Raw genomic sequence first — 26,294 nt, forward strand, 5'->3', positions numbered from 1 at the left:
TTCTGATGTCACGCAAAGAGGCTTCCAGGTCCAAGCGCTCTATTCAACTGTATGGGGAGACTCATGAAATGGTAATTATAAACGTTTACAAAGCGATTTAATACTTTTGAAAATCACGATAGCAATATATATATGTCCATGCCTAATATCCGATGGCCAGAAAGTGATTCATTGTTTAATAAATTGTTAAAATGTTGGTATTTGTGATGCAGCAAGCCCAGAGATTGTTGTGTATACTATGACTTTAAATAAAATTAACTTTAATGTATGATATGAATTAAAAGGAAATCATCAGCAAATCATAAACAAAAAATTTCTCAACTCAAATGAGTGGTGGCTTGGACCCGGAAACAGTATTACATACGTCACCAACACGTCATCACTTAACAAGCGGATTCATTTATTAATCAGGGGTCGCCACAAACTTATCAAGCATATGTTTTACTCAGCGGATGCTCTTACAGCTGCAACCCATCACTGAGAAACACCCATACACACTCATTCACACACATACACATCGGACCATTTAGCCTACCCAATTCATCTACTGCATGTCTTTGGACTTGTGGGGGAAACCGGAGCACCCGGAAGAAACCCACGCGAACACAGGGAGAACGTGCAAACTCCACACAGAAATGCCCACTGACCGAGCTGAGACTCGAATCTGTGACCTTCTTGCTTTGAGACGATCTTGCTACCCACTGCGCCACCGTGACGCCCGGTAAGTAAGTATTAGCATTATTATTTTTTGTTTATAATACTCATAAGAATAATGTGAAAATCCTACCTGTCCCACAGCTCCTGTACTTCTTGTTCTGTCCGAGCAGGAGCAAACCAAACACAACCATCAAAATGAGAATCAGACTGATGAGGGCCATGACGATCAGGAACCACCACTCCTCATAGAAAGGTGTTTCAGACAGAGCTACAACAGACAGCACAATGCAAATAACTGTTATTTTATTGTTCACATTTTATTTATTAGAAGAAGAAAAGGCCTAAAAAATTAAGAGTTGGTACTATTAATTATAAGAGTGTCAGAAACCATGAGATTATAGTATGATTATTAAAATACAAAGACTTTTAAAAAATATTAATATTTATATTACTAAAACAATCTGATGAGCTGCATGCAAAATTGTAACACCTTGCAAAAATTTCCCCATGTTTGTAATTATAAATGCTTTATATTTTAGTGAAAAAAATGCACACACAAAAAATGTATATATATATAAATAAATTGTATAATAATTTATATAATTGTGTAATAAAAATAAGTAATTTATTATTATTATTAATATATAAGTAGTAGTAATATTGGTAACAGTAATGGTGTTAATTTAACAGAATCATTGTATATTTAGTGATTTTTTACTGTATTAGTTTCATTTTTATAATCAAATGAACATGTTTTTTAATTAATAGATGTGCTAAACATATTTTTTTTTTGTCTTGTTGTTGTATTCGTATATTACACAATTAGTGGCGCCCCCAGAACATTTTCTTAGGGGTGGCCAGATGAGGCCACACTAAATCTTAGGGTGGCACACAAAAAAAATAATGAATTCAGTGTAATGTTATATTTTTATTGCTGGTAAATAAAATTATGTGGTTTTAATTCATTTAATTAATTACTCTTAAAATATTGCTATTAATTCCTTGAAATAATTCAGCAAGTACACGTGCAAACCAAATAAAAATCTATATTTAGTTTAAAAACAATTTTCATGTCAGTTATTTTTCACATTTCACTTTTATTGTACAGCATACAGTAGATGCAACATCTAAAATGAATGAATATTAATAAATTGATGAATTAAACAGACAAATAAACAAACTGAACAAAAGGCACTACCCCCCCACACACACTATACAGACTTCAATAATATAATTTATCCATATTCCTTTTTGAATCACAATATTATTCATACAGCTTCTTCTAATAATGTACCTTTTTGCAAAATACACCCACAGAATCATTGAGATTATAAAAGAATTAATAAATTTTTTTTTACTTAAAAAAATATATATATTTCTTAATAAAAAGTGTACAATTTTGTGAACCCAAAGTTGTCTCTTTAAAAAGATTTCTATTTCAATAAATGCTGTTTTTAGAAACATTATGCATCAATTACAAAAAGCACTGTTTTCAGCACTGATCATACGAATAAAAGTTCCTTAAGTATCAAATTGGTGCATTCAAATTATTTTTGAAGGATCTTGTGATGCTAAAGACTTGAAAAAATGTGCATTGCATTTTTAAAATCTGTAAAACAGAACACAATAATTTTAAATAATCAAATATTGCTTAGTTAGTATACAACTGTGAAGCCTTGTTTCTTTTATTACAGAAGAGTGACAGTTCCGCCTTTAGACACAAGATGGCAGTAGAGGCCGCGGATTGAGTTTATAGCGCAGACTCTCACACTGAAACAAAACACCTCTCACATACAACACAATGTAATACTAAAGTCTATACTCTAGCCTTAACTGCAAACATGTGTTAATATAAATATAAATATATGTAAAACTAACTCTGAAATAGCCTGTAATCAACACTATTCAGCATAAGCACCCATATTAGGTTTGAAGTAAACAAAAACAAAGCTGTGGGGCAAATGCACATTCTGTTTATAGGGCTTTCGTACGCATCATTTGTTGAATACACTGCAATCTAATGATGAAGATTACCAGACATCGCAGTTGAAGGTGGACTGGGATCGCCGTAGCCGAAGCGATTGACGGAGATGACGCGGAATTCATAGGCCACACCAGAACGCAGGCGATCCAGACTGATGGTGTATGAGAGACTGCCAGCTGGGAGATGCTTGACAAATGTATCCCATAATCCTTCATCTGGAAAAATGTGGGATTGGGGCGAGTGATTGGTCCCAGCAGAGGCGAGGAACGATGGAAGAGGAGAATATGAAGGTTAATTGTGAAGTAATGTCTTAGAAGTGATAATGAAAAGTCAAGGCTGGATCTGAAGATGATGGGTACCTGATGGACGAGCCTCAATGACATATCCTGTGACAGGCCCCGCCCCTTCTGAGCCTTTCGTCCAATGGAGTGTCAGAGCTGATGCGGACTTCGTGACTGAGGTTTGCAGAGGTGAACCGGGGGAGCCTGGGAAATATCAGACACAGTTTGACATTAGACTGAATTGTGCAATTAAACAAAATAATGCTTTTTCTCTTTTAGTACATTAATAACCAATCACCAGCCAAAACAGCCACATCACCATGATATCACTGTACGTTTGCTTTTTGATATGGTTCTATGGACATTTAACATAGTAAAACCATTTTCTGGAGAATTAAATATATAATTCTATGACAGTTCGGTTTGGTTCTTGAATCTGGCTGATAGCAGTGCGATATTCTGCTAATAATAGCACTAGTCCAGCATCTTCACCCTTCACCCTTGGGTATTACTCCACCCCAGACAACAACAAGCAGAGGACACTCTACAGTTTGACAAATATTGCAGGTGTTGGACAACATAATCTACTTTTGAGGCTTTTTTAGTTGAGAATGTATTTGTTTTGATTGCAATTATGCAGTTTATTTATTAGGATAGTGCCTATTTTAAATATTTATAATTTCTATAATTTCTGAGAAACAATGCGTTGGCAGCCATTAGCCTGTCATTGAGCTGAGCAATAACAGTTGACGTTGTTCATCCACAAGATGGTGACAGAGAGTACAAAATAAGCCCTTACGCCCCATTCACACGGGGCTTCAATGCTTCCCATTCACTTTGACACACTTTCAGACGTTGCAGAATTGCATTGTGGATCCGTCGGCGCCGCTTCAGAGGTGTTGCTGGCTGCAGAAGTTGGGACTAGCTCAACTTTTCAATGGCCGACGGAAGCGTCAGCCAATCAGATCGCTGTATGCAAATACACCAGCTAGACAGTGGCCTATTGTTGACTGAATTTCATTGGCTGACACTTCTATGACGACCACTTCAGCCCCAACTTCAGACACGCCTTCAGTCAAGCGTTGACGCTGAAGCACCGAGTGAATGGGGCTTTAGAGGGAGCAGGGTGTGTCTGCGGACTGCAAGACAGAGGCGTAACAAGAAGGTGCTTTAAAGGCGTAACTTGCAGTACGTTAGAGGCATAACTTGAAGTTATGGAGCCATGTTAAAACTATGTTGTCGGCAAGATGGCGCTGTACATCAATTATTATACTACACCTTTCCTAAACCTAAACCCAACCATCATAGTTATTATTGTCTACACCTACCACAACCCTAAACCCAACCACAGTAATTAACGTCTACAGCTTCCCTAAATCTAAACCCACCCATCACTGTAATTAATGTCTACACCTTCCCTAAACCAAAACCCAACCATCACAGCACTTAACGTCTACTTTTTCCCTAAACCTACACCCAACCATCACAGTTATTAATGTCTACATCTTTCCAAAACCAAAACCCAACCATCAGAGTAATTAACGTCTACACCTTCCCCAAACCTAAATTCAACCATCATAATTATTAACAGCTACACCTACACTACACCTAAACACAACCATCATAGTTGTTAATGTGCAGTCGTGGAGGCTTTTATACTTGACACGCTCGCCGTTAGATTGTTATTTGCAATCACAGGGGGCAATGCTGAGTAGGCTAACTGTCATGACAAAACAGATGAAGTTGTCAGCAGAGTTGCATGAGTTGCTAAATGAATGCATATAACATATCAAATGACTTGGTTGTGGATAAATTTAGAAAAAAAGTCATGAAAACATTTGATGAAAATGTTCTCTGGTAAGTATTTCCAACATCTTGCCAAGAACATCTTGTTGGTTCAATGGGATCTCGATAATCTTGCATTCCGCAGACAGATACACTTGCTTAGAGGTGAAAAACAGCATAACTTCAATCTACAGCTGATCAAATCATTATTAAACAGGTACATGACATTCTAAATCAATCTCTCTCTTTCTCTTATATGTTGTAGTGCTGTATTTATATCATATAACTGTAGTGTATTGAGTGTGAAATGGGACTCAGATATCAGGAATGTATGTATTTTGTGTTGACCACTCTTTATATAACCCTGATTTACTTTTTGCATGGCCATCTGTTTGTTTTAAACGCGTCTCCTGTTTTAGTTTACTGCAGACTAGTTCAGTAAAAAGAATGAAAGAAGAAATGCATGCATGTATTTAGTGTTTTCCTGATCACGAACACAACAGTAATGTGGTAGATTTGCGCTGCTTTGTTTTTTTGGGGGGTTAATTACATGTGATCTCCTGATTGCAACAGAGAAATACTGGGAAATCTCTGTGAGATGTGACTGTATATCGTCACTGGTCACACGCCTCCCTTCAGTGCTGATATACAGCCATATCGCACTGCTACGAGTATATATATATATATATATATATATATATATATATATAGTGCCTTAGTGCCCCCACCAGTGCACCACTGCTACGAGTTTGATATTGTGTTTATACAACAGTTTGATGGCATAATTGTGTATATAAATACAAAATCAAACATGGAGAGTCTCAAAAACCCTTTTGTATAAGGAACTACTTTCTTCCACGTTGGATTCAAATCATAAGCTGACAGGTAAACACCTGAGCAAGCATCTTTTATACTTTAGATCTGTAGTGTCTGCTTTTTGCTGGTTTTATGTGGGCGGAGTAATACACAAACGGTAAAGAGGCTGTACGGGTGCTGATATTACTTAAATATATCACGGCTATCAGCCAACCAGATTCAAGAACCAGACAGAACTGTTGTATAAATATATATATCTATAAAGGGACAAAGCCGAAAAGAAAATGAATGAATGAATGAATGAATGAATGAATGAATGAATGAATGAATGAATGAATGAATGAATAAATGAAATGACATTTTAAAGGTTTAAAGTCGTTGGCTTTTCTGTCTGGCCTTTGTTGTTCGTTCGTTCATTTGTTCGTCCGTCCGTCCGTCCGTCCGTCCCTCTTTCCCTCCCTCCCTCCCTCTCTTCCTTCTTTCCTTCCTTCCTACCTTAATTCATTCATTCATTCATTCAATTCAATATCCCTTCATCAATGTGTTGTAAAACATTAATAGTAGAAAACTAACTGACCATTACTTACAAATTTACTTTTGAACATTTATCTGAAGCATACACTGACTCCAGTGGGTTCACATTTTAGAATGTTAGTGTACCTTGGAGTACCACATTAACATTATAGTATATGAATTAGTCATTCATTGCAATGGGACATATGTGTGTGCACCACAATTTTTGGATGCCAATTACACAAGAGCTCACAGAGAGTCTATTGCTCTTTAATGAATCATCCGCAGAACATTCTGGACTTCAGTTTGCTCTGCTGTCTGTGTGAGACCCACAATCCCACCGCAATGAAGCCCATGTGTCTGGAGGATGTACAATTGCTCAAAGGCTACATAAAATCACATTCCCATTACAGTGCACTAATCAAACCGTGAAGTTCATGCAGCCTTATTTTAATTTCCATCTCCAACCGATTCTAACAATTAAAGCCCATCTTCCTGCTGGCTTCCAGGTTTTTAAAAAGTGTTTTTCAGAAAAGCACTAGTTAAATGCAGTCATTTCATATTCAACAATCAATTTAATCCAAAGAAAGCCTCCGGCATTTGCGTCTGTAACTGCAGGGGGTGTTTCTCTCTAGCGCAATTATTGTGGGATTTATTATGGAAGCATTATTATGCCTTATTATTCATATTTACTCATACCTTCCACTGGTCCTGCGGTGATATTGGCTTCCAGCTCGGGTCCATAACTAATAGTCCTGGCCTGAACCTTAAAGCGATAGACGACACCCCTCATCAGGTCTCGAACCTTCAGCCAGCGTTGCCAGTTCCCCTTGATGTCCACCGTGACTGTCTTACTGACTCCTGTCAAGTAAAGCCTATTCATTAATATTGCATGATACACTGTCTGGCCAAAGTCATATTTTGTTGGACCACCTTTAACAAGCATTCATCATGGCAACCTTATGCAATGTCTCAAATCTTTTTGTGAAAGTCATCAAGAGTTCAAAAGACATTCAAATGTAATACTTGTTGTATTCTGTTAACTAAGTATGACATTTCTTTTAAAATTGAAACAAACATGCTGTCATTTAAAGCATTCACTTGCTTAAAATAACTAAATAGACTTTATTTTGATAAATAGTCCCTATTGCACATTTTGTTGACTAAAAGTTGTATTGCAACTACATGCCAATTAATTCTCATTTTAGTATTACTTTGAGAACTGTCTGTTTAATATTGAGGATCACACTTTATTTTAATGGTCCGTTTGTTGAATTTAAGTTGCATTGCATCTACATACCAACTAATTCTCATTAGATTATAAGTAGACTGTTAGGTTGTGGTTAGGGTTAGGGTTAGTGTAAGTTGACATGTACTTTGTTTCATGTAAAGTTTCTTATAGTCAGTTAAATGTCTGTTGAAGGAGCAGTATCTAGACTAATACTCGAATGGACCATCAAAATAAAGTGTTACCATATTGAGTACTGTATATTTCTCAATTTAAGTACTGTCTGCTTAATATATGTTGCTACTGCTCCTTCAACAGACGTTTAACTGACTATAAGAAACTTTGCAAGTACATGACAACTTACACTAACCCCAACCCTTACCCCAACCAGTCTACTTTTAATCTAATGAGAATTAGTTAACATGTAGATGCAATGTAACTTAAAGTCAACAAAATGCACAGAAGGGACCATCAAAATAAAGTGATAACAAAACTAGTATTCATCTTAGACAACATAGTACCAATGCCTCAACTTCAAAACTTAAGGAATGCAATATTTGGTGGATTATTTTCAATTAATTCAAATTATTATTTTCAATCACAACTAATTAAATAAGTCACTTGTTATTCTTACAAAAATACACAAGCGCACTTTTAAAATTTGTTTTAAGTAAATTGTAACATTTTGCTCTTTATTATATATATATAATAAACCTAATACATATTTTTATTAATATTTTCTATAGCTTTACCTTATTTGTTGTATTTGTCTTTCATAATAAGTCAGTTCACTAGACCTGTCTAAAAAAAAAAAAAAGAAAACCACCCTAGCATTAAATGGGACCTTTTAAAAGACCCCTTAGTTTTTCATTATTTTATTTTTGTGATTAATGCGATAAAAACGTGAGATTTTGTGGTGATAATTCCCAGAAATTCTTTACCATATTAAGAGCCTACTGTGTTAGATGTGCAATCTTCATGACACAAATCATAAAAAATTAAAATAAAGCTTCTCTTTTTAGTCTCTTGTCAAGCAAAGATGTTAATCGGTGGGGATAAAGGTTGTATAACGTTTATTTTTACCCACAATCTTACTTTCTCTTTCTTATTTGACTCCCCGGAGCATGAAACATCATGTACCTTACTCAGGACATGCTTTAGGGCATTAGGGAAGTGTTTTTTCTTGTCAACGGCGGAGAAAGAGTTAAACGAAATCATTTATCGATTTGACGCACATCATAATACCAGCCACACACACACAGCAAAAATAATGTCCTTCAATTCAGTCACGTCCAGCAGCCATCATCCTTGAACCAATCTCCATCATTGTAAGCTGCTTGCTTTTCTGTCTGTTCTATTGCTTTTGTCATTCCACTGTTTTTGCGATTATTTTGCGATTAAACTAAGAATTTTGTAGGACTACAAACAATTAAAACTTTTATGTTGATTTTGCGTCTGTTTAAATATATAAAATAAGTCTCTGATGTCACCTAGAGTGTATATGTGAAGTTTCAGCGCAAAACACCCCACAAATAATGTTTTATAATGCTTTAAAACTGTTCCTTTTAGGCTTTGATCTTAATTGTCATTTTGGTGACGGTCACTTTAAATTTAAATGTGATTGTGCCCTTTTCAAAAGAGGGCGGAGCTACAAATGTCTGTATCAGCATGGTGGCAGATTTAAAAACAAGACTAACGGCCATGGACGAGGTTTTCCCCCCTTCTGATGACGTATAAAAGGAGAAAGAAAAAATAATACAATTAATTACCATTAGAAGCTGGTTATATTCACAGACTGTTGCCACAAAACTGTGTTTAAACCCCTTATAAAAGTGATTATTCCATAATAGCTCCCCATTAAAAGAACAGTTACCAAACACACTGTATAACATGCCAGAAACATCTCAATCACTTCAACAAAGACCCAAACAAAGTATTTGCTTGGAAATCCATTTAGTTTGTACTTAAAACTAAAAATGTAATTGATTATAAAGTGAATAATGATTACATAGAGTGGCAATAGTGGTGCTTTCTGCATTTGCTCACCATGTACAGGAGCGGTGGGCTCATACATCACTCTGTATCCCTCCAACACTCCATTGGGCTGGAGAGGAGCCCCCCACGACACATTCAGAGAGCTTCCTGTCACTTCCGAAAACACCACACGGCTGGGGGATCCAGGAGCTGAAAAAACAGAGAAGAAACAGAGAGACCTTAAAAACAGTCTTATTAAATAAACTGATTTGCTTGAAGAAAATTGGTACAAAAAACAAAAATAGCCTTGCAATCAAAAGTTGAGTGTCTGTAAGAAGTTATTACTTTTATTCAACAGATACAGCAGATTGATAAAAATATGTTATGTGTATGTGTGTAAATGTTTACACACACATGCACACAAACAAACACGCATTTATTTTACAAAAGATTTCTGTTTCAAATTAATGTAATTACTTTTTTAATTTTTTATTAATTAAAGATTCCTGAAACTATGTCATAATACTCATAAAAATATTAAGCTGCACAACTGAAATTATGAACTGAACTGTTCCAATGATATTACGAAAGGGTCCCAAATACACAAACTGGCCACTTTATTAGGTACACCTGTCCAACTGCTCGTTAACACAAATTTCTAATCAGCCAATCATATGGCAGCAACTCAATGCATTTAGGCATGTTTACATGGTCAAGAGGATCTGCTACAGTTCAAACCAAGCATCAGAATGGGGAAGAAAGGTGACTGAAGTGACTTTGAACGTGGCATGATTGCTGGTGCCAGACGGGCTGGTCTGAGTATTTCAGAAACTGTTGATCTACTGGGATATTCACGTACAAAAATCTCCTGGGTTTACAAAAATTGGTCCGAAAAAAGAGAAAATATCCAGTAAGCAGCAGTTCTGTAGGCGCAAATGCCATGTTAATGTCAGGGGTCAGAGGACAATGGCCAGACTGGTTCAAGCTGATAGAAAGGCAACAGTAACTCAAATAACCACTCGTTACAACTGACATCTAAAGAAATGCATTCTCTGAATGCACAACAGGTCCAACCTTGAGGTGGATGGGCTACAGCAACAGAAGACCACACCGGGTGCCACTCCTGTCTGCTAAGAACAGGAAACTGAGGCTACAATTTGCACAGGATCACCAAAATTGGACAATAGAAGATTGGAAAAATGTTGCCTGGTCTGATGAAGCTTGATATCTGCTGTGGCATTCGGATGGTAGGGTCAGAATCTGTATGGTATGGATCAAAAACTATAAAATTAATAATAATAATAATAATAATATAATAATCATTTTTTCAGTACCTTGTTGAAACTATGCCACGAAGGATTAAGGCAGTTCTAAAGGCAAAAGGAAGTCCAACCAGGCACTAGTAAGTATACCTAATAAAGTGGCCGGTTAGTGTATTTTTAGCAGTTATTTTGCAAGATACTGGAGTTCAGTTTAAATTGTAATTTAAGGGCGAAACTAGGCAAGTCATTGGACAACATTTGTAAATTAAGTCGCCAATCGAAAAAAAGGGGCTAAAAAAAAACTAAATTAAAAATGCTTTTGTTCCAGCTAAACTAAAAAAACAAGACTTCTCCAGAAGACAAAAATACCATAGGAAATACTATTAAAATGTCCTTGTTCTGTTAAAATTCACTTGTAAAATATTTGAAAAAAATAAAAAATAAATAAAACTGACAGGAGCTCTAATAATTGTGACTTCATCTGTATATATCTTAACTCAACACAAGCTAACTGAGGAGTATTGAATTGGAGTACTGTATGCTGCTCATTTGTATAACAGCAAAGTTGAATCCAACTTTACCAAATCTTGTTTAAAGGCTCTAACTGAGCCAACAGCAACAATCTCCACATGTAGTTTCTGAATGGAAACAGTAATGCCAGAAGACTGACGCGCTCTGAATGTTTTGGACGTCTTGGTTGCTTGTTTGGCACGCAGGCGTCCGGATGAGCATAACAGGATCTCAGCGGGACTCACCAGCCTGCAGGGTTCGTCCTTTACGGGCGGTGCTGAGTGGCCCGTCTCCTGCCGCGTTAAACGCAGAGAGCTGCACCAGGTAGCTAGTGTAGGATGTCAGGTTCTTCAGGTGCACGCATGTTTCTGGAACAAACAGAACCAGCTCTTTTTCCGTCTCATTCTGCCGGTCCTTTTCCCAGTAATGGATCTGCAGGAAGAAGTGAATGACCAGTTCATAAACAAAAGGAACAAATGGTTTAAAAAAGATTTAAGACCCAATATTTCAGTAGACTAAAGGACTTTTTAAGGCCTAAAATTTAGCTTTTGAGATTTAAAACATTTTAAGACTTTTTAAGACCCAGCGGACACCCTGATTATACACATGCCAGTTTATATTCTTATAATAAAGACATGTATATCTCAACATATAACATATGTGGTCTATTTTCTTATAATAAAGATGTGTTTATCATCAAATGTGGTCTATTTTCTTATAATAAAGATGTTTTTATCAGACATGTGCTATATTTTGGATCCTTGACAGCTGCGTTTTTCATTCATTGAGCAACTAAATACATGCTTAATCTCCTTTTGCATACTATCATAAAAAGGAAAGCCATATGGATATAAAATAACACTAGGGTGACTAAATGATGACAAAATGATCACTTTTGGATAAACTAATTCTTTAAATACACAAACACTCGCACCGAAACGTGATTTAAATAAAATATGAATATCTGCGAGTTGATACTTTGTGTGTTTGTGGACAGAACAGAAGGATTCATAACCAGTTCCTGTAGAAATGTCTGCGAGAGACAGATGTACAGATGGCATAAATAGGAAAACAACGGTGAAAGCTAATGCGGTGAAATCAACAGATGACAGCGAGATAAGAGAAGACAGACTGCTGATGAGAGACAGTTTATTTATGCCTGTAAACAGATGGACTGCCTGACTGCTTTTGGAAATACTTTTCTGAAAAGTCTGGCCTTACAAGCCACTAAACAATTGTGCATTCCATGTTCATGCATTGGAGTAATCGACCCACGGTGGCGAATGCGACACACACACTATGTGCATGTGAATTAGGGGTGATTTCCAGGGGTGTAAATAAGCATTTGACAATTAGAAACATTCAATAAACAATTATGGTTGATTATACACAATGATGGGCGTCACGGTGCATCCGCTGCGTAAAACATATGCTGGATGAGTTGGCGCAGCCTGATCTCACGAGAAAACGTAAGTATTTTACGTTTTGCCAGTTTAGTGGCTAATTCGTACGAATTCGTACAATTTCAGTCGTACGAAATGATACGATTTTAAAAAGGAGGCGTGGCACCTAACCCCACCCCTAACCCCAACCGTCATTGGGGGATAAGCAAATCGTACTAAATTGTACGAATTAGATCGTACGAATTAATATGAATTAGCCACTAAATGAAAAAGTTACGAATTGCCGTTCGATTGTGTTGGTTGGCGGGTAATTCCGCTGTGGCGACCCCAGATTAATAAAGGGATTAAGCTGACAAGAAAATGAATATATATACACAATGATTTATTCAAGCTCACACAGGATGCATGTTTGATTTTAGTGAGACATTTAACTTTAATTCCATTACATTTAATTCCACAATATAGTATATTATTATATATTATTATAATCATATAATAATAAATAAACATTTAACGCATATAAAAAATTATTAACTGAAATTAAAAAAATCCTCTGTGTCTCATGCATAGTACAGAATGCCTTCAGCTTGCCAAATACCGCTTGCAGAAACGCGTAGGTTTCTAGAGATTTAGCCATGTGAATAAAGGCTTTTTAATTTTTTCACTTTATTCGAGTGCCTTGGACTGATTCTTGTTGCTGTTTTGATGAATCCCTTACCCAAAGAGCACCGACCATACATCTGAGCTTACCCCAGAGCGCTTTTTGTTTGTTTTTTCTGGAACATAAATCTTTAATTGCAAGCAGTATGAGTTTCAACAAGGATGCAAAAGAGATTGTAACTGTCCTCAGCAAGACCATAGTAAAAGGGGTAGCACACTATATGCGCCGCGGCACGCAGCGCCATGCAACATAGGTTTCTATCATGGTACGCACACCGATGCCACAAGTGTGCTGCGCATAGAGTGTGCGAACCCCTTAAGGATGGAGTCTGCTTTCGCTTTGTGGATCAGTGGTTGCAGGAAAAAGAACATTACGCTGGATGCCAACATTATCTGCACAAAAGCAAAAAAGGTTTATGAACCTTTTGTTGACAGCAATGAATCCCTGACAACAGCTTTTGATCTTTGGTTTCATTCTAAAACACTGGACTTATTTTTCAACGATAGTTTGAACTTTGAAAGTGTTTATACAAGAGAGAAAAGTGTGGAAATGGTAATGCCTGTCTGAGAAATGTGTATAAAGTTTTACAGCCTTAAAACATCTATAATAATTGTAAAAAATAAAGCTGTCAATACTTCATGGATATTTCACTTAAAATGATAAATGAGGGACCACAGTATATATATTTTTTTGTAAAAACTGATGAAATACAAATTTATACCTTACATGTGCAAATCTGATTTAAAAATAAATGTGTTTATAATATATATATATATATATATATATATATATATATATATATATATATATATATATATATATATATATATATATATATATATATATATATATGTTTTATTTTGGCAAGAATAAAAGCAGTTTTTAATTTTTTAAAAAACGTTAGTAGGTCAAAATTATTAGCTCCTTTAATCTATATTTTAATATATTTAACTGTAAATTAATATGTAATTGCAATAAATGTATTTATTATTTGTTTAATTATAATGTTACATTTAAATTGATTCAATTAATATTTTCATATTTTACATTTTATTATTTTTCTATAATTGAATTATATTCAATAATATAATTAAATATTTAAACAACTGAAGTATATGGGTGTTACCAATCAAATAAAAACATTACTAATAGTTTAATGATTACTGTATTTCCCCACTTGAATAATTACACAATGAATTGTAATTGTTGTGCTTTAAGTTTAAACAATTTGTAATTTAAATATGCAAACAAATATGCAAAAATCCTGCAAACAGACAGAAAAAAATTGTTTTGAAAAAAATAAAATAAAATGCTATATTTCATTATATATATATATATATATATATATATATATATATATATATATATATATATATATATATATATATATATATATATATACACAGGCAGAACATTTAGTTTAGTGGTAAAAATTAAATGTATTTGGGATGTTTTTTTTTTTTACATTAGACTGAAAATAAATGTTCATAAGGATAATAATTTGTCTAAAATCTATTCTCCTCACCTTGTATCCCTGAATATTTCCATTTTGCGTCTCCACAGGTGGAGGCTGCCACTCCACATCCAGCTGATTGGAGGACACTGACTTCACCTGAATGTTCTGAGGAGCCACTGACGGAGCTGTGAACACAAACACACATAACACCAGAATTTTAAAGCAAGTCAAACATGCCTGTGTCAACAGGGGATAGAATAAGTCATAACAAAACCATCACAGTGGGAAAACCATTTATTTTATAGACTATCTGCCTCATATAAAGGCCAAATGCCAGATGACATTTCTCTATGCCATAATGAACAGGGACTAAACTGAAAGGAAACTTTAGTGATTTATTGGCGCACTGAGATGCACCAAATGTAATGTCTCTGTAAAAAGACCAGCTGTCGAACTTCAGCTTTATATTCAAGAAAAAAACATGTCTTTGGCACAATATATATTTTTCTACTGAAATAAATATGTAATTGCAGTAAATGTAACTATTATTTGTTTTTTTGCAATGGTTAATTTAAATTAATTAATATCTTATAGATTATTATAGATTTAATAAAAAATAATTAAACAATAATTCAATTAGTATTATTACAGAATTAATTGAATTAAAATATAAATATCATTCATTCATTTTCTTTTTGGCTTAGTCCCTTTATTAATCAGGGGTTGCCACAGCAATGTTTTACACAGCGGATGCTTTTCCACTGGCATCCTAATACTAAGATACACTTATACACTCTTTCATTCACACAAATACACTATGGCCAATTTAGCTTGTTCAATTCCCCAATAGATCATGTTCACACAGAACATCACACAGAAACGCCAACTGAGCCAAGGTTCGAACCAGCGACCCAGCGACCTTAATATTGTAATATATTATTATAATATATTATGCTTTTTAATAGAATTTTAATGTATATAAGGACAATTTTATTTTGTTTACAAAAAAAACAAAACACACATTTTTGGCACTATGCATTGTCCTGCCTTTTAATATGTATTTACAATTTGTTTAATTATTTATTCCTGTTTGATTATTTATATTAAAAAAAAATTTATTATAATATTTAAATGAATTATTAAAAAATTATATTTTTATATTTTAAATTTATAATTTTTCTATAATTGAATTAACTGCTTAAATTAATTTCTTTAAAAATTAATACTGTAAAATATATACATATTAATATATACAAAACATTGTAATAAATATATAAATTCTATTATGAAAATATTATTATTAATAATACACTATACATATGTTACAGATATATATAAGAGTTCAGATGCAAAAACGTTTTTACGATGTTGAAAACTCACCTAAAATTAGCATTTGTTTTAGCCTCCTATGTTTACGTGTAGTTATTTCACTTGAAATGTTATTCATTATTCGTCAGTATGAATGTAAAATTACTGAGCCTACAGACAGGAGTCTGAGAAAAATGCTAGTTTTAGAAGAAAATATCAAATGGCTTTAAGAGGTTTTTGCATCGAAACTCTTCATATATATTTTTTCCAGTACTGGGTTGCAGCTGAAAGGGTATCCGTTGTGTAAAATATGTGCTGTATAAGTTGGCTGTTCATTCTGCTGTGGAGACCCCTGATGAATAAAGGGACTAAGCAAAGGGGGAAAAAAGTATGTATAAGATACATTTTTCTATGGATTTCCATTTTACTACAAGCTACATCACTTCACAATCACTCCCGTCACTCAAACACAGCTATATATTTCACAGATGTGTTGTTCAGTTGGACTTGTGTGACTTTCAGCTGTACGTGTGAAACTCTTATTTCAGCTCATTCTACACTTCTGTAATGAGAGATGTATAATTAAGATGGCCTTGTTGTCTTTGCGTGTTAAAGTCATGCCAGAGGGACGATGTATTTAATGATGTGCCGTCATTGTTCAGAGAGGTCAGATGTGCACACTAATCTGATTTGTGCACACGGCTCATTTTTTAAATTAGCTTAGGTAATGGGCTTTCATAATGCTCTACATATCAGATGAATTTACAGTCAAATTAACTTTGACACACATTCACACACACAAACACAGCCTATAGACTGAAAGAAGGTCATATCATGCACCCTGTTTGATATATAGAGTATTCGCAAAAGCTCTTGAACATGGTGAATATATAATAACAGTGATTACACACAGTGTGAGGTGTGACATTATGGCTGCCTTTATTTAAAGTGAGATACGGACTTAAACACAGATTTTCATATCTGTCAATTTTGAAATTAGACATTTTCTTCAGTCGATATAAAAGAAAACTTTTAAAATGCCAATTTAAGTGTTTTGTTTATAGCACTTTAGAAATATCTGTTTATAAATGTTGATTAAAGAGCCTCTTTTATATATATATTTTTAATTACCTTTGATTTAGGGTGCAACACAGCTCTAAGTGAATAGAATCATCCAGCAGATGTTTAAGTCTGAAAGTTGTTTAAAAATATTAATAAAACAGTTTACTCAGAGTCATTTAAATGATTCGTAGTTCGTCAAGATCTTTTGCCTGTTCATTTCGACGTCGATATGAAACAATACCAAATATCAAGTGCAGGATCCGGTAAAACATGAACGAGCCTTTCCCTTTAGACACTAGCAGAGTGCGGGTGTGTGTGGGACTGATCATGACTGAAAAAGAGTGAACATTAATAAGTGAATGTCCTGGTGAATAATGGAATAATCTACCCTGCAACAGGATTTGTCGGCCATTTGTTAAAGGAAGGATCAGAAAATATTGACTTTGTTTACAGTATACAGTACACAGTTCGTGGATCAGTTTCTTCCTCCATTTCACAAGTGTAAGTTTGATTAAAATGGTTGCCTCCTTGTTTTCTTTAGCTTGCAAACTGTATTTAATTGTGCTTTGTTGCTTATAATCGTTCCACGTGGCTTATACTGTATCTGGTTAACTCTTTATATTTTCATTTCATGTCTAAAACCACGTTGAAAATGTGGCACGTGCCGCTTTCTTTACCAATTTAAATGTGTTTGTGAGCTTGTGATCCTCTGACATTTGTCGTTGCTATGGCCACTATCAGCTGTTTCTACACACGTGCGGCGGTCAAGTTTCAAAATAATTCAGCTTTGTGTGGATTAATACTGAATGTGTGTCGTTGTTTTTACTTATGGTTAAGAGTAGAGTAATAATGTAATGTAATGTAATGTAATGTAATGTGTATTTATATAGCGCATTTATTGTGTATGGCCATACACCCAAAGCGCTTTACAATCATGAGGGGGGTCTCTCCACACCACCACCAGTGTGCAGCATCCACTTGGATGATGCGACAGCTGCCACAGGACAACGGCGCCAGTGCGCTCACCACACACCAGCTATTGGTGGAGTGGAGAGACATGCAGTGATCGAGCCAATTCGGTGGAAGGGGATGATTGGGAGGCCATGATCGTAAGGGCCGATAGAGGGACTTTGGCCAGGACACCGGGGTTACACCCCTGCTCTTTCACGAGAAGTGCCATGGGATTTTTAATGACCACAGAGAGTCAGGACCTCAGTTTAACGTCTCATCCGAAAGACGGCGCCCACTGACAGTATAGTGTCCCCTTCACTTTTACTGGGGCATTAGGACTCACACAGACCACAGGTTGAGCGCCCCCTGCTGGCCTCACTAACACCACTTCCAACAGCAACCTAGTGTTCCCTAGTGGTCTCCCATCCAGGTACTGACCAGGCTCAGCCCTGCTTAGCTTCAGTGAGTAACCGGTCTTGGGCTGCAGGGTGATATGGCTGTGGCTAATATGCTGGTGTTTAACTGCATTGCTTTAATGCACTCCTGCATTGGGCTCACACATATACATACTGAACTCTGGCTACTTCAACAGTGTTGATAAGTCATGGTGGGTGTTTCTCTCAGTCTTGCACTGAACGCTGTTGAGCAATTGCAACAGACTGGGTCATCAGACTAATCAGCGCAGATTAGCATCGTGCTAAGGAGGGGTTTGGGAACAAATGAATCGCTGAACAAATCATATGGGAGTCGTTGTGATAATCAGGCAAAAATAAATGTATATTATAAAAGACAATGAAGGTATTTATTAACCTTGCTTGCATATCAGGCTGTTGTTGGAGACCCCCAAAATCCAAATTATGACCTTTTAAAATGCATAATAGGGGCTCTTTAACAAAATAATGAAATAAAATAAAATAGTTTTAGGTGTTTTGTCTACTAAGATTTTTTTTTACAGACAGATGTGTTCATGTTTACTTGCATGGTTATATAAAACATTTTATTCAACAAAAATCTTGAGTACAAAAATTTTTCTGGCTGTATTTTGTGAATTATGGAGGGATAAAAAGAGATTCTCAAAATCCTCTTTGTAAGAACCTTTAAATCTAATATGTCAGTAAATATATAAATATATATATATATAATATATATATATATATAAATAAATAAATAAAATAATAGTTATAATAATATATGACTGATTGATGATTAAAGGTAAAAAATAAATAATATGAAACAATAAATAAATAAATAAATAAATAAATAAATAAATAAATAAATAAATAAATAAATAAATAAATATGCAAGATTTCTGTACTACATATTCAAGCATTACATTTTAGAGAACTTGCAATACAAAAAAAAAATGCAATTCTTAATGTAATCAATTTTTGAATAAATTAATTGTATTAATTTCCATATATTCTATTCATATTCTTTTATATATGTATACTTTTAAAGCAACCAAAAGTTAATGTTACAAATGTATGTGCTTCTTGATATAATCACTTGCTCAATTGAAGTTTTCACTCAGTTGAATGGTGGGAATGTGCCAGTTGCAGGATATATTAGATTATATGATCAACAGGATTTTACCAATTAAACTGTTTAGACCAATGATTAGACACTGCTCTTTTACAACCTGTTCGTATGCCTGTATAAAACTGGTCTCAAAGGACTGCCCTTTGAGCAACCAGAATGGGTTTACTCAATTTCTTTAAAAGGGTGGTCCAGAGTGTATTTTTAAGGCTTGGTTGTGTTTATGAGATAACAATCAAGGTATTTTTTCATAAATCTTACTTTGATTATATACTGCTACATGTATATGTGTTCCTTTTGTATTGTTCCCTTGCTGCAAGAACATAAGTCTTTAAAAATGAATCTTCCTGAGTCTTGGAATAATTTTTGATCCTGACAGCAACTTTGAAAATATAGTGATGACTATTAGTTCATGTTTTTTACTCTATTCACCTGCTGTGTCTTGCCTATGAAATAACTTGTTGCTTTTATAGAAATACCCCACCAGACAACACATCGCTGGCAAAATTGATTTCCGCTGGATAGTTGAAACTGGTCTACAGCACATTATCAATAGGTCATGCAAATGGATCTGCTTAGCGTTGTCTAATAGGCTGTGCAGATAATTGGTCCACAAAGTGGGATTCATGTCCCCCTTTTCTTTTCCACAGAGCTAATATCAGATCAAACAGGCTGTGTGACTTTGAGGAAGGACTGTGTATAATATTCATCTCACTCTTATCACTAATGTGCAAATGTACTCCTCGTTACCAATTCCTGAACGCTAAGTGCTCAGCCACAAACAACCTTCAAACAGAGCTTCACATGCACATATATATACACACAATGTGTGATCTAAGAAAAGCAACATGTGAAAAAAAGTTTCTTTGGGTTGACCGTGGACAAATAGACAGAGATGATAGATAGAAAGACAGACAGATTTATATGATAGAAAGACAAACAGATAAACAGACAGATTTGATAGATAGACAGACAGTTACAATGACAGACAGACAGATAGACAGACAGACAGATAGATAGATATGCATACACAGATAGATAGATAGATAGATAGATGATAGATAGATAGATAGATAGATAGATAGATAGATAGATAGATAGATAGATAGATAGATAGATAGATAGATAGATAGATAGATAGATAGATAGATAGATAGATAGATAGACGGACAAAATGATAGACAGATAGATGAATAGACAGACAAAACGACAGACAGATAGACAGACAAACAGGCAGTCCGAGAGACAGACAGACAGACAGATATATATATATATATATATATATATATATATATATATATATATATATATATATATATATATATATATATATATATATATATATATATATATATATATATATATATATATATATAGATAGATAGACAAACAGATAGACAGACAGATTTTACAATGACAGACACACAGAGATAAAATGACAAACAGACAGAGTGGCAGAGAGAGACAGATAAACAGACAGACGGATAGATAGAGGCATATGCATAGACAGATAGATAGACAGAAAAAAACGACAGACAGATAAATAGACAGACAGACAGACAGACAAAATGACAGACAGACAAAATGACAGACAGATAGATGAATAGACAGACAAACTGACAGACAGACAGACAGACAGACAGACAGACAGACAGACAGACAGACAGACAGACAGACAGACAAAATGACTGACAGATAGACGGACAGACAGACAGGTGAACAGATAAAATGAGACAGACAAAATCACAAATAGACAAATAGAGAGACAGAGACAGATAAAATGACTGACAGACAGACACATAAAATGACAGACAAAACCACAGAAAGACAGACAGATAAAAAGACAGACAAACAGACAGAGAGACACATAGACAGAAAGATAAACAGATAAACAGACAGACGCATAGACAAAATTACATACAAACAGACGTACATATAAAGTGAAAGACAAACAGATGGATAGATAAAATGACAGCCAGATATCGGACATACAGACAGACCGACAGACAGACAGACGGACGGACGGACGGACGGACGGACGGACGGACAGACAGACAGACAGGTGGATAGATAAAATGACAGACAGACAGACAGACAAACAGAGACAGATAAAATAAAAGACAGAGACAGATAAAAAGTACAGACAGACAAACAAAATCACAAAAGACAGAAAGACATGCAGAAAGACAAACAGACAAATAAAATAACAGACAAATAGATAAAATGACATGCAGATAGACAGACATACAGATAATATAAAATACAGATAGACACACAGACAAATAAAATGACAGACAGATAGACACATAGACAGACAGACAGACAGACATACAGACAGATAGACAGACAGACAGACAGACAGAAAGACAGACAGACAGCAAATAAAATGACAGACAGACAGACAGGCAGACAAATAGACAGACAAATAGACAAAATAACAAACAGAAAGAGAGACAGACAGGTGGACAGATAAAATGACAGAAAGATGAAATTACAGACGAAATCACAGAAAGACAGACAGAAAAGACAGACAAAACAGACAGGACAGACAAAATAACAAACAAACAGACAGACAGACAGACAGACAGACAGACAGACAGACAGACAGACAGACAGACAGACAGAAAGACAGCAAATAAAATGACAGACAGACAGGCAGACAAATAAACAGACAAATAGACAAAATGACAAACAGAAAGAGAGACAGACAGGTGGACAGATAAAATTACATAAAGATGAAATTACAGACGAAATCACAGAAAGACAGACAGAAAAGACAGACAAAACAGACAGGACAGACAAAATAACAAACAGACAGACAGACAGACAAACAAAATGGCAGACTGTGAGAGTTTGGGTTTATTGTGCACTTTTTTTGTGAGTTTGTTGCTGAGTTTAACAGCTGAGTTTTGTGAGTGATCTTAATTAGACATAAAACGATACCTGCTTCTCCCACAAACACCTCTACAGGTGCACTTGAAGGACTCTCTCCAACAACATTAAATGCTGTCATGACAATCGCGTATCTTCTGTACTTGCTGAGCTCTGAAAAACACAGTTTAAAGAATAAAACATCTAAGATGGAAGGTGCAGTCAAAGAGTGTTTAAATACCAGTTTAGCGAAACAGAGAAAAAAGACCCCACTAAAACAAGGAGAAATAAAAAGAAAGAAAGCTAAGCGAAAGGGAGGAAGATATGAGATGAAGGGAGTGGAAATGAGGTGGAGAACAAAATAGATGTACATTTTTTTCCCTTCCTCACAGCAGATCATGACAGGACCAGAGGCTAAACAACAAAGCGTAAAGACTAGAGGAAGTGTTTGTTATAGAGGTAGAGGAGATCAGAGGAGTGAACACAGAGTTTGAAAGCCTTCGGGCTTGAATGTGACTGTTAACACTTCAAAGATTACAACTATTGAAACAACTCAGCAATTAAAATAGTATCAAAAAAATACTTACGCGTTAATTCAAATTCCGTTAATGAAGGGCTGCTCACTGTCTTGAATGTGCTCTTAGCTGTTTGAGTAGTGAAATAAACCCAGAGAGAGAGAGAGAGGGGGAAGAGAAAAGAGAGAAATTACACATGGGACACTGCTTAATATGCATTTGAGAAGAGAAGACAAAACATCTGAAACAGAGAGAGGCACTACAGATGAAACCTATATCACACAAAATATAACAGTATCATTATTATTATATTATTAACATTAGCATTATAAAGACAACAACAACAACAACAACAATCACTGGATAAAATAATAATAGCCAAACAGATTGATGAAGTGACAGTTAAGCAACGATAACCAATTTAATAGATGAATAGAATGACAGATAGAACAGACAGAACTTGATAAAATAACATATTACAAAAGACAGAAGTCATATAGATAGACAGACAGACAGACAGACAGACAGACAGGTAAATAGATAGAATGACAAAAGCAAGATGGATGAAAATAGATAGATAAGCAAATGGATGGATGGATGGATGGATGGATGGATGGATGGATGGATGGATGGATGGATGGATGGATGGATGGATGGATAGATAGATAGATAGATAGATAGATAGATAGATAGATAGATAGATAGATAGATAGATAGATAGATAGATAGATAGATAGATAGATAGATAGATAGATAGATAGATAGATAGATAGATAGATAGATAGATAGATAGATAGATAGATAGATAGATAGATAGATAGATAGATAGATAGATAGATAGATAGATAGATAGATAGATAGATAGATAGATACGCTGCTCCGGGTACATTACATTGCACGTTTCAGATTAAAAAAATCCACTAGAGGGCACTGTCTACACTTTTGCAAATTTAAAATACTACACATTTTGATAGTATGCATTTTGTCCTATCATTAGTTTGAAAAGGAACAAAAGTTGTTGGCATCATAAGGTTTCAATGCTGAGGATGTTTTCTACTGCCTCAATTGGACCATTTTTTCAGATTTTTATGTGCCCTGACAAAATTTTCCCTGGCCCCACCAAAAAGAGAAGTTAATAGTTATTTCTTAGCCACATATGTTAAATAATGTGTCAAAAGCCAAACATAGATACACTTTTTATTCCGCATAACTTTTCTTTAAACAACTGCAAACAAAAATAGCAGTACAGAAATGTGCATGTATTTTATATATTTAATTATTTAACAACATGTGGATCACTTAGCTGACTTTGCCTATTCATTTGTAATTATTGGTACTTTTGTTAAATGTCAAACTAAAAATGCCGCTGGTTGGATGCTAGGTGGAGTCATGGGCTCTTTTTTTTCAATGATGGAAAAAAAATATGGAACAATTTTAATTTCAAACTTCGAATTTGACTTAATTTTTAATGACTACACATTATGTAAGGCTAGTATTGCATTGTTTCTTATACTGTGGCAAGTCTGTATGTAAATGGTCTAGGCTCTCTTATTACATTTAAACAGCTGACAAAGTTGATGCCAGAAAGTTGACATATATATCCTAAAAAAATGAATGAAGCTGTTTTATTGACACTGATACAGACACTGACACCACTCGAATGACAGGAAGGGCTGTTGGTTCTTAATGATGTGATATGCTGTGTTGATGCGTTTGTCAATGCACTTATAATTCTCTTCGTTCATTCAGTACGTTTCACAATCAAGTTCAGTGGAGCAGATAAAGGGTTCTGTTGCTGTTGACTTTTATTATGAGCCTCGAGGTTTTGTTTACGGTAATAGGGTAACGTAACGTAGTTATTACCAGGTTGCGAAGAAAACAATGTGCTCACAACATTCAATCAGATAAAGAAATATGGTGTTTTGTCCTTCATCGCGATAAATTACCGCACAGGTGATATTTTTCTGCCAATTTGACGTTAATGACAAAACTAAATTGCAGCAAGTTTTAATATGAAAAAAATTGTTTCATGTGAGGTGTAGTAAGTGTGTCCAGACAAGGTCTGACACACTTTAGCAGCCAAAACACAACCAGGTTTGTTAAATAAAATGATAATACACATAAATTAAATAATTATTGAATAATTATGATAAAAAAATCAAAGAGTAGCCTATGTTAAACTGTTTAGTTTCAGTTTAAAATAATATGAAAATATACATTCTCAAACATTAATATAGGCTCTAGAGAATTAAATAGACAATTACTTTACCCTGTGGTCTGCGGGTTATGAGATGACCTGCGCATCACTAACACACACCAGACGTGCACATTCACATTTCTATTTAAACAAAACTATTCAGATGCTGCTCTGTGGTGTGGCAGAAATATGAACAGCGTCCTGGCTCATAGCTGGGCATCGCAAACAGCCACCTACTTGCACCGCCGGTGTACATACCCTGATAGAAATCTAGGCTATGTTTACAGTTCTAAAATGCATGGCTGTTCATATTTCTGCCGTGCCACAGAGCGCCATCTAATATCCGCTGTGAGACCCCCTTTAAGACTGTTTTTGCATCCAATTAACAAACAGTTGCAGCCAAATTAAACTTCTACGATATTTAACAATCCTGTCTACTGTCCCGAGCCTCTCGCAAGCTGGCCCTAGGCCATCCATCGGGCAGTATTTATTGTCGAGCCCTGATCATATTGCCCCATAGCGTTCATTTTTTCCTAGGAACTGCAGTCAACAAAACACAATGAACGTGAGCTAGAACAGTGTTTCTCAACTGGTGGGTCGCGACACAAAAGTGGGTCGCGAAGTGTGTGGTAAAAAACAACAACAAAAGTTTAATTTTTAACTTATTTTGACTTTTATTTTGAAATGCGTGCACGACAACTGTACCGTTTGACATATGAAATTTAATTTAATTATAGCAACAAATATGTTAAAGCGCAAGTATAACCCCAAATATGTAAAGTATGGATTTGCTTATATTGACGGCAAAAAAGACGTAAAGCCTCAGTGTGTCATAAGAAGTGAGGTGCTCTCACAAGAGAGCATGAAACCTTCTAAATTAAAACGACATTTAGAAACCAGACAACATGTTTTATAAACTGTTTAGTTCATGGTAACTGAACCTTTCCTAACCCTAACCACTGTGTACAGTATTTGTCGTTTTTACTTTGTAATGTTTCTATAATTTGATACATTTTGTTAAACGACAGCAATAAAATATTGTTTATTTTTAAGTCTTGGTGATGTTCTTATGATTTATCTGTCACTACTTGTGTATGGTAACAAACAAAAATAAAAATTGTACCATGTAAACCATGTAAAAATGACCATGTAAAATGTGGGTCCCATGGCCAAACCAGTTGAGAACCCCTAAGCTAGAACATACAGATGGACAAATAAAATGGCAATTGATAAACACAAACAGAACAACAGACATCCAAATTGCAAGACGGAATTTTGAGACAATCTTGTCTCATGTCAACAGAAATCAACAGAAGAAGACAAG

At 35.1% G+C, this 26,294-nt stretch overlaps 1 protein-coding gene across 18 annotated transcripts in view; it reads right to left on the reverse strand.

Annotated features, from left to right (window-relative positions):
• sdk1b (sidekick cell adhesion molecule 1b) overlaps positions 1-26,294 on the reverse strand; it is a 456,411-nt gene that overhangs the window by 9,462 nt on the left and 420,655 nt on the right. For all 18 annotated transcript variants that reach the window (NM_001443429.1, NM_001443430.1, NM_001443427.1 and 15 more), the window contains 9 exons: positions 22,846-22,902; positions 22,331-22,432; positions 14,600-14,715; positions 11,256-11,442; positions 9,311-9,448; positions 6,736-6,897; positions 3,001-3,126; positions 2,692-2,856; positions 788-925 (listed from right to left, as the gene is read on the reverse strand). In NM_001443429.1, the coding sequence (NP_001430358.1) occupies positions 788-925; positions 2,692-2,856; positions 3,001-3,126; positions 6,736-6,897; positions 9,311-9,448; positions 11,256-11,442; positions 14,600-14,715; positions 22,331-22,432; positions 22,846-22,902 (1,191 nt within the window). The remainder of the gene's footprint in view (positions 1-787; positions 926-2,691; positions 2,857-3,000; positions 3,127-6,735; positions 6,898-9,310; positions 9,449-11,255; positions 11,443-14,599; positions 14,716-22,330; positions 22,433-22,845; positions 22,903-26,294) is intronic.

Source organism: Danio rerio, chromosome 1, assembly GCF_052040795.2.
Source record: "Danio rerio strain M-AB ecotype USA chromosome 1, GRCz13ab, whole genome shotgun sequence".
NCBI classification, from domain to species: Eukaryota; Metazoa; Chordata; class Actinopteri; order Cypriniformes; family Danionidae; genus Danio; species Danio rerio.